The sequence below is a fragment of the Pagrus major genome, chromosome 6 (assembly GCF_040436345.1).
Source record: "Pagrus major chromosome 6, Pma_NU_1.0".
Classification (NCBI taxonomy): Eukaryota; Metazoa; Chordata; class Actinopteri; order Spariformes; family Sparidae; genus Pagrus; species Pagrus major.
Genome location: NC_133220.1, coordinates 25,551,879 through 25,561,945, shown reverse-complemented (window position 1 = coordinate 25,561,945; position 10,067 = coordinate 25,551,879). Strand labels below are relative to the sequence as shown.

The window sequence follows — 10,067 nt, the reverse complement described above, 5'->3', positions numbered from 1 at the left end:
TATCCCGAGGGAAAATTTGCCTCGGGATATAAATAAAGCTGAATCTGAATTATATATATAATATAATATTATAATAATAATAATAATAATAATATAATTATAGCAGCTTTTAAAGGTGCAATATGTAAGAATTTGAATGCTCAATTACAATGATCTAAAAGAAATAAAAGTTTCGATAGTATGACCTCTATGTGTTGTGTTGCAGAGATATCTAATGAAGTGGTCGGCATGCTCCAACATTCCTGTGTTAGTGGTGTAAACACCAGCACTCTCCTGTTATCCTATCTCCCAGTATGCATCACTAGATGCTCTGCTAATGACAGCTACAGTTAGCAGTTACTTTGGAGATATGCTACCACTTGCTTGTTTTGAGTGTGGATTTGTCCAACAGCAACACTCTGTAGAGGTTGATTAAAACCCCCCAGAACATCAGTGGTGCTCATCATCCAGGTATTCATGATCTTGGTCCCACCACAGCCACAGCCTGTTCACCATGCTGCCATCTGAAAAAAGATGCAGAAGTATCTGCCGCTGTACCCACAATGCAACTCAGCCAATTAGTGACATCACTTGAGGCAATTTATCAGATTACAAGCAGCTTCCTCTGGAGCCACAAAAGATTTTATACTACCTTTTTCACATATACTTTACTATTTCCCAAGACCCGTAAACACACTCTTTATGTGTAAAATTGTTGCTACCCTTTAACTTACAAGTGCAAACGAACAGTTAAGCGGACAGAGCCTATACACTCGGGTTGAACTTGATGTGTGCACCATCAGATTGTCTTGGTGTAGATAATGTCTGACAGCAACAAGATAATATAAGACTATTGATGCCCAGGAGGGAAGAGACAAAAGATAAGGAACTAATTGAATGAAAAACGTAAATAAAATATAATAATATAAAGATAATTTGAAAGCTATATATATTACATACTTACATGGAGTGAACATTACAACTCCTTTGTGCTTCTCCGAAATCGCTAATTAACCGCACATTCCAGCTGTGGTGATGCAGTACCACTCTCCGCCGCTAGATGCCGCCGGTCCCTGTGTGTAGGGTCTGGTGGGCAGGCAGGGGGCTGGATGTGTGGACTGGTGGAGACTCCAGGGGGGCAGCAGGGAGGGTATGTGTGTGCTTGTGAGTGTGTTTGAGGCTCGTCGAGCAGCAGGGGAACTTGAAAACTTCGCTACGTCCAGCCAGGGAGATCTAGGATCGGAGATTTGGCGACTGGGGGCTGAAAAGGCTGCTTCTCGTCCCGCTGTGATCGACAGAGGAGGACCGGTCCGGTTCCTTGGAACGATTTCCGGCCAACATGGATGATTTAGGTAAGTTCGCTCGCCGTGAACGCAACATTTACACAGCGTGTGTGTGTGTGTCTCTGTGTGTGTGTGTAAGCTGTTAGCGCAAACACACAATGCTAGAGTTGGGTGTTTATTCAGCTAAACAAAGGTTTTCAACGAGGTTTTTTGACCGTAGTTGTCTGTTTGGGTCGGCGGTCCGTCCAGGTAGCTTAAGTTACACAGGTTGAGCTGAGCCCAGCGCGAGGTTACTGCCCGGAAAGGCCCCGCGTGCTGACACAAGGAACCACTGGCACCAGACTCGCTGCGATAATTAGCCCAATTAACATGTGTGTTAGCTGGTCTTTGTAGAGGAAAAACCGTCTTTGAGGGGAAATCGAGCTGTGTCTGATGTATTGTCAGCGTTTGATGGCGAGTTTCACCTCATAATCTCCCCACTTAACTCCGCACGATACAGGCTACAGGGCTCCTGCAACTTTTTCATGCTCAAAATAGGCTGGAAATGTGTATATCCACCACCGATCAGCTGCTGTGACATCTGATGAGACACTATCGATTCTCTCCTGGTGATTTATCAGGGTTGCGTAACTGCCTCCACTGCAGGTGGGGTGGTAACAGCTGGCTTCTCTGATCAAAAACATCCAACCTCTGTAGCCCCATTTAAAGCCACTTGCAGCCAATTCAGCCCTCATTTTCAGCTGATTGTCACACCAGTGCTGTGTTTGCCCACGTATACAGCTGCAGATGAATTCAGGAGAGCTTTGCTGTCCTCCTGCCCATAAAGATGAGCTTAACTCAGTGAATTATGGCAAGCTTGGTGACAGCAGAAAAATCTAATGCCTGAGGGCAGGCTGTGGTGACAGGGAGGATGTGTAGAGCTCAGCACAACCTGGCTCTCTAGATAACTGCTCCCTTGCTATTATTTTTTTTTGTTAATACTTTGAAATTCTTGCTTGTGAATGAAGAAACATGTTTCAAACAGCTACGCAGATCCTCCTTGGTGGTGTAAAAGCATGCAGCGTAATCAAAAGCAGAAGGAAAGCTCTCAGTAGTTACGAGGGTTTGAGTTTTACCCTGGCAACCGTAAGGTTAAGTTTAGCAGGACGTCCGTGTAATGCACAGAAGGAGTCATGTTCATTGGGTGCTAAAAAAAAATACCTGAATACATAAAGTCAAAGATGATAAATGTCTTGCAAAAGGCCATCCAGAAAGGCGGACCTGTGCTCAGATAAGAGATGCGGCTCTGTTCTACAGCACGTTAACTTTTCATTCTCATTCCAGACAGGGCAGGACGACTCAGACTGCCTCTGTTTTGCATTTCCTTAGTCGATGCAATCATGTTGGCTCCACACCTGAATCAAACATCTCCATGTGGGTAGAAATCCAGTTCTCTGGTTGACATCTTGGTGGCGAGCGTGATACCGCACCGAGAATATTGGTCATACAATATCCAGTCAATATTTATGGATACCCTCTCAGCTTACAAGGGTGAAGGGCTTTCCTTAAAGTAGCTGCTTAAAAAAAGAGTGTTACACAACCCAGTGTAATTACCATGTCACAGGGTTGTAAATCCTGTCATCGTTTTAGCAGAGATGGGTAAAAATGCGGCACACAAACTTGCCCAGTGTTGTTTTCTTGGTCCTTATGGGTGGTGCTGATGGGCTGGGAATTTTTCCTTCATCTACTGGTGGGAATTGAATGTGTTAAAGTTTTAAAATGGTTCAAATGCAGCTGTGGATCTACTGAAGCTCCTCCCAAAGAGCTGGAGTGATTCAGTGCAGGGAGTCCTCCACCTCAGACCCCAGAGAGGACAACAAAACCTACACACATTTTCAGCAGAGGACTCCTTCTCAAGCGCTGAGCCAGCAGCACCTTCCACCTACCAAAAGGCACCTCTCTTTAACCCTTTCCCCTCACTTTTATGGTTTGTTTCTTCCAGTCCTCCTTCTTCCCACATTGCCCCAAAGCAGTGACTCTAACTAACAGGGTCATGCTCTCTCTAACAGCTCCATTGCTGTGATTCGAAAATCATGGTTGCGCACTCAGTTTGCGATCTCCAGACACTTTCTTGGGAGCAGCCTAGCGCTGCTCACAGGCAGGGCGTCGGTGCGGATCAGGCCCACATGCAGGGATTGGGCCTCAGCCAGAATTTATCCTCCTTAAACACTGCACTGCCCCACCCTCTCTCTCCCCACTCCCCTCCATTCCTGTGGTGAACCTCATAGGAAGCTGCAGGCTGCAATCTATTGACAGTTTAAAGCTGGCTTGAGTTTGCAGGAGAGCAGATTAGCCTTTTCGGAAGACTTGGATGAAAGTTGATTGTGACGCTTGATCGCTGGCAATCATCAGGTCTTTAACTCCAGTCAGTAATGAAAGTCAGAATTGGAAATTGGATAGAAAAAGCTTTCTTTTCTTATGCTAGGCTTGGATTTGATATCATTTGTGCCTCCTTTTATTTATGTGGTCTTTGCAGTTAAGATGCTGTGGCATGTTCTGAGGCAAACTTTCATTGACCTCCCCTCCTCAGCTATCAGTGCTGCCAAGCGTTGCTCCCTGCTTCAGCGCTCTGGGCCTGCACCAACAGGACATGAATGTCAAATAGCCTCCAAAGTTTACTTCCTTTTACTGACTTTGAGCCGCAGTACCTTTCAGTATTTCCTTTTCATGTCTGCAAACACAGTAACCATTCACTGATTTGTTGTACTGTCGCCTTAGTGGCATCATTTGAAGTGAAGTGAGTCCCCAGAGCCTTGTGAGCGTAGCAGCTGCAGCGATGGATATGTCACTCCTGGAGTGGGCGTGGGCAGAGTAGTTTTTCACCAACTCCAAATGAGATCTGATGTAGCCTAGATACTCACCCAAGTCTAAATTTAGGTTGGTTCATTGTTTAAACACCAAAAGAAACATCAAACCGGTCACGTGTGGATGTGTGACAACTCCTCTACATTCTCCATATTAGACTGTGACATGGATGGTGTTTATGCCTAAGTGGTAGTTTTTTCACTCTGTCAGGGACACAGTTTGTATGATAACCTAATTTCTCCGAGCCTACTAGCACTAGAGCCTCATCAGCCACTGTTGTTGTCAACATAAGTCAACCTTCCACTTCCTTTAAATTATGCTGTACTTATGGATCACCAACTCTGTTGTGCCTGATTCATAATAACCAGCGAACTAGTTCCGGGTTTTGAAGGAATCTACAAAGGAAGCCAGTGTTCAGGAGTCACAAACGTGTTTTAGGAGAACTCAGTATCAGGAAAAAACTGCATATATGACTTAGGTTTTGTTAATATGACCAAAAAAATGCTGTTTTCCCTTTGATCTTTTAAAATAGAGAAGCTTTAAAGGTGCAATATGTAAGAATTGTCCACCTGTTGAATTCAAACAAAAAGAGGGCGGCATATCACCAGAGTAACTGCTAACTGCTGCTCATTTTAGCTGCTGTTAGCTCGTGAGCTCAAATACATTTGCAGCTAGTGGTTGTAGTATCTGCCTCCATCAGGGGAGTGCTGGTGTTGTTTATTATCGGACTATCACCTCTTGTGAAACAAATTGCCTAGGGGCTAGCTGGTTAGCATGCTACCTTCAATAGACATGCAACATAACACATAGGTGCCTTTGAGATTACGTCAGACTGTTATTTCTTTCCCATTCTGGTGATAATTTTATTTAACTTTTGAATGTTTTCAACTAGAATTCTTACATATTGCACCTTTTAAATAAATAGTGTGATATTTGAGGAAATATGTTTATTTGCTGTCTTGGTGGACGGTAGATGAGAAAATTGAAAACACTCTCATATCTGTATGCTAAGTATGAAGCCACAGGTAGAAGCTGGTTATCTTAGCTTAGTATAAAGAGAGGAAACAGGTAGATATAGCTAGCCTGACTGTGTCCAAAGGTAACAAATTCTACCCACCAGCACCTCTAAAGCTATTCAATTAACATATTATATCTTATTTTTTTTATTTGAAAAAAAACAAAAAAAAAAAACTTGTTTAATTGTCAATTAATGTTATGTGCAGATAATAAATAGTCCAAAAAACATAATTATTTTGCTTTAACCAGTGGTAACCAGTGATCCTTAGAGGTGCTAGATAGTTGGTTTTGTAACTTTTGGATGCACCTTGGCTAACTGTTTTCCCTCATTTCCAGTCTTTCTGATGGCTCCAGCTACATACTTAGCATACAGCAACAAGAGTGGCATCAATCCTCTTGCTCGACAAGCAAATAAGAGTATGTACTAAAATGTGTTGAACTATTCCTTTTAAGAGGTATCTCAACTAGGACTTGAGGTTTACATTTTAACAGAAAGTCTGAGTTACAAACTGGGGGTGTAGATTTTTGAAACACCAGGCCATTTTTCTAGGCAGGGAGGTTCAAACAAAATTTTCTATTGAGATGCATTATGGGAGGTGTAGGATCCAGTGTTTTTGGAGCTTGACCCACACTAGGGACTAAAAGTCAGGACATCTCGGCCTTACATACTCTTGCAAGTCCCCAAACTAGATGGAAATGTAATGCTGAATCACTCGAGTACTGTTAAGTGTAAAGTCAGTCTGGATTTGGAAGTTCCCATTTGCAAAAATCCCCCTCAAGTTAACTTCCTCTTCACTTGAGCTCAAAAATCTGGCAAGTTGTTGTTGCAAATTACATCTTCAGTAACCCCCCAGCTTAATGCAACAAGGGGCAGGCCTGCACTGGATGATAAGTCTCTTGTGTTCGACACATGCATGTAACTCACACACAGAATCAATGTAGCATCTGAAGGCTTGAGAGAATCCCCTGTATCTCCTCCAGCGTTTGTCCATCTGTTTGACTTTAAAATGAAAGTGCTGCAGGGCTTTGAAACATATGGTGTAAGCACACAAATAAAGCACACACACATGCAGACACACTGAACACTCATACACACTCCTGATCGCAGACTGCCGGTGTGGACAGACAGCTCTGAAGGGGAAGCTGACTAAGCAGCGACAGCTCCACACTCAGCCAACCGTCATGTCATCTCTCATGGGTTTAGCGCTCCGTGACAACAGCCTGCAGGGTCGATATCCGAACAGCTACTGTAGGTCTCTGGAACTGATGTTTATGTGGATATAGACTTTCTAGCCAAAAAACATATTTAGACCCATTTGGATTCAAGCAAAACCTTACTGTGGTCAGGATCTGTGTAGTTTTAATTATAGACAAGCATGTCATACAAAGTAGTTACTGCGTACGTCAGTCATGTTCCTCTGTCCTGCTTTTTGTCAGCTGAGCTCAATGAGCCCCTTTTTATTGGGCAGTTTCTTCTCCAGCCAGACACATGTTTCATGGCAGGAAGTGCCCTGCATGACCTTTCTAGTGTTGTAGTGGTCAACCAACACAATAGCCCACTGTAGGTCGCAGACATCATGCTAGTCATACTAACTTGTGAATGTGCCTCATCCTGTCCTATTTTTGGTGACTTCCGTAATGTGAGCAGGAGGAACTGGTTTGCTTGTGGTCTTTTTCTTTCTTGAGGTTTTTTCGCTGTTTCACATTTGGTCAATGAAGAAATGAGGCAAAACGAGAAGACAAGACTCAGTTACAACATATTTTGTATCATGTATTTGTAGGGCAAAATGATCTGCCACATTTGTTTTGGTCAATATTGAGATCATGATTATTTAACATGATTGTTTCATTAGTCCACCATTTTGCACCGCCATGTTTCTAGATAGTCCAGAACAGACAAATGAAACACTGGCTCTAGAGACGGCCTTTCACATTGTTTGCAGCCACTGTAGGGGAGAGTGAGACGAGGGGTGTTCATTTGGTTGCAATCTGAGACCTCAAGCTTGATGCCACTTAATCCTACACATTGGACCTTTTTAAGAATGTACATTTTAAATTTAAATATAATTCAACTGAAAACAAACACATTTTTATAACAATAATATAATCTATAATACAGTAAATATAAAGACTTATTGGATATACTGTATGATGTGTCTGATAACCTTGCTTTTATTTGGTGTATAAAATGTGAATGGATTGCTGAAATGCGACTTCCTTGTCTTTTTTACGCCCCCCCAAGCACCGGTACCGTAATGCCGTAGATAGACCTGCATCAAAATCCAAATCACAAACGATGGCTCACTTGACCGCAGTGAGCTGAACTAAACATACAGCCTGGCTGACAGTGAGTTTGGGCTTTTAGAAAAGGGTAAATGTGCACTGTTGTAAATGAAAAAGGAGCGCTGGATTTATAACGAGTCAAAACAAGAGCGACATTGCAAAACGCAATGTGGCAAAATAAACATTTGATCTCAGTTGTCTTGTTTCACAAAGTTGGAAGCCAAAATTGTAATTTAGAATAAAATTTGATTAGTTAGTCCCTATGTATAAGGTATCAAATGTCTTATTTTGCCTTTTTTCTTGGAAAATGGCTGAAACAAATTGATTAACCAATGCTGCTTTGCGGTTTATACTATACACATATCCCTAAAGCTGTTATCAGCCTTCCGATATACTCTGATGAACTGATTTCCCTGCTGACTTTGTGAGATTGAGTCTGACAGTGACTGACAGCTTGCATGATACGATGCTGCTGATCCTCTGATGCAAGCCGTAATAGGAAAACAGTTGGTATAACAGTTTAGCATAGAAGATAAAGATGCCACAGTAATTGCAAAATATGATCGGTAGCGCAAAAAGGGAAACAACTTCAGTGTTTGAAAAGGCTGTAAAAACGGTGGCTCTGTGCTCCAGCTCAATGAATGCTTATTTGTCATATGAAATGGAGCTCTTTCAATGACAGATGCCCTTTCAAATACACCTGCATGTTTTTTTTAGGCTTCCCTCTAATTGGCTCCTAAATGTCATTTCTTCTGCAGGCTTAGATAACACATCGATGTTTTATTAGGAAATGGGTTTGTGCCCAGCAGGTTTCCTCTGGCCTTGGCGCAGGTTTAAATAATCACTGACACACTGCTGGTACTGCCCTATTTGGGGAAATAAAGCCACCACAATGAAGGCCTTTGATGCATTGAGAAGTTGGAGGGGGTGGAGAACAAGTGAGTGTGCGCATGTGAGCGAAAGTGAGCATTAGTATATGCGTGTGTGTGTGTGTTTCAGATTGCTTGTGCTTTAGCTGGATTTACAATCAGCATCTGGCTTGTTAAAGAGGATCATTCAGAGAGCCAGATCTAGACGCCACTCGGGTTAATGACAGCATCAGTGATGCTTAGGTCAGGATTACTACTCCACAGGTTTATAGGGGTGTGAGCTTAACAAGAGTTTACACACACATGCATACACACACATATGCGGGTTCTGGCACCCACTCGGAGCTGACTGTTTTCCAGTGGAATGATTTGGCCTGCTTTGCCGACCTCACAAACCCTCCTCTCCATCCTCTTCCCTCTGTCCTTGTCCTGCCGGAGGGGGACAAAGAGCAGCTTGTTTCTGGTGCTGTGACCTACTTCAACCCAGAAAAGACAGAACCAGGCAGAACTGATTAAAGGAAGGGCAGAAAAATGTCAATCCATCCATCCATCTAACCGTCTATTTTTTTGGCACTTTTATTTGCTGAATAACAATCAAAGCATGCAAAGGAAAGTAGCTCAAATATCGATTCTTGACTTTGGAAATAGTGCCCTGACAAGTAAGAATGGTAGTAAAAGATTTCTAGAGAGGAGGCCCCGGTTGGTGCAGACAGTATGTTGCAGCATGTTGCAACATGCTGTCCTCAATCACACCAGTAAAGTGAATTTGTCTCGTAGCAAGTGGAGTGGCAGCCCCACAGGACAAATGCTAAGGATTTCCTGTCCAACAGTACTGCTGATGAACGGGAAAATGTCTTGAATTTTAACAACAATATTTCACTGGATAGTTTTCCTTCCACTTTTGCTTAACCTTTCTATTCCTTTTGGCGCCACAGTGTGTATATTTGGTTTAGATTAGGGCGGCAACTCATGATTATTTGCATTATTATATTTAATGAGTTATCAGTTACTCCTTTAGTCTATAAAATGTCAAAAAAAGGGTCAAAATGCTCCTCACAATTTCCCGGAGCCCTAAGTGACGTCTTTAAATTGCTTCTTTTGTCCAACTAACAGTACAAAACCAAAAGACTCTTACAATCATAATGACAAAGAAAAGTAACAAATCCTTACAGTTAAGAAGCTGGAACCAGCAAATGTTTGACTCTTTTGCTTGAAAAATATGACTGATCAATTATAATGGCCCTTAATTTTCATTGTAGCTCTGGTTTAGATGTTATTTTCAGTCAAAAGTGAAGTACCAAACACATTCAGATTTTGTTTGCAGTCCAAAAAAACACTCCAAAATAAGCAATCGGTCATACCGTCTTTAATAAATCCGCCCACAGTACTGCTTTCACCACTGCTGCAAGCGCACAGATGCTCAAAATAACCACAGGGGCAACGTGTAAACCACAGGAAAGCTTTTGCGCCCACAAACTACCTCTCTGTTCCTCTGTAAGCCTCTCACTGTGGGGAATAGGAGAGGGGAGGTAGGTGGGAGACAGCGAGAGGAGAGTGTCTTTTATCTTTTGACTGGTGCTGCTTGAGTTACAGATACTCTTGTCTCACTTTCAAATTCACTTTTCTCAGTTCTTATAGCGTGTTCATGCATTATTCATACATTCAGAAATGCTTTAATTAATGATTTCACTCAAATGTGGTGATTCAGTTCAGTAGATGTTTATTGTCCCCGTGGGCACTGCAGCAAGGATTAGAAAACAGCTCAAACACAACTCACAAGCCATAACAGAAC

General features: G+C 42.4%; 1 protein-coding gene across 1 annotated transcript in view; it reads left to right on the top strand.

Annotated features, from left to right (window-relative positions):
- Positions 1-1,129: 1,129 nt before the first annotated feature.
- The window catches only part of LOC140998169 (paxillin-like), a 30,568-nt gene continuing 21,630 nt past the window's right edge, over positions 1,130-10,067 (top strand). The window contains exon 1 of the mRNA XM_073468348.1: positions 1,130-1,331. Within this exon, the coding sequence (XP_073324449.1) occupies positions 1,319-1,331 (13 nt within the window). The 5' untranslated portion in view covers positions 1,130-1,318. The remainder of the gene's footprint in view (positions 1,332-10,067) is intronic.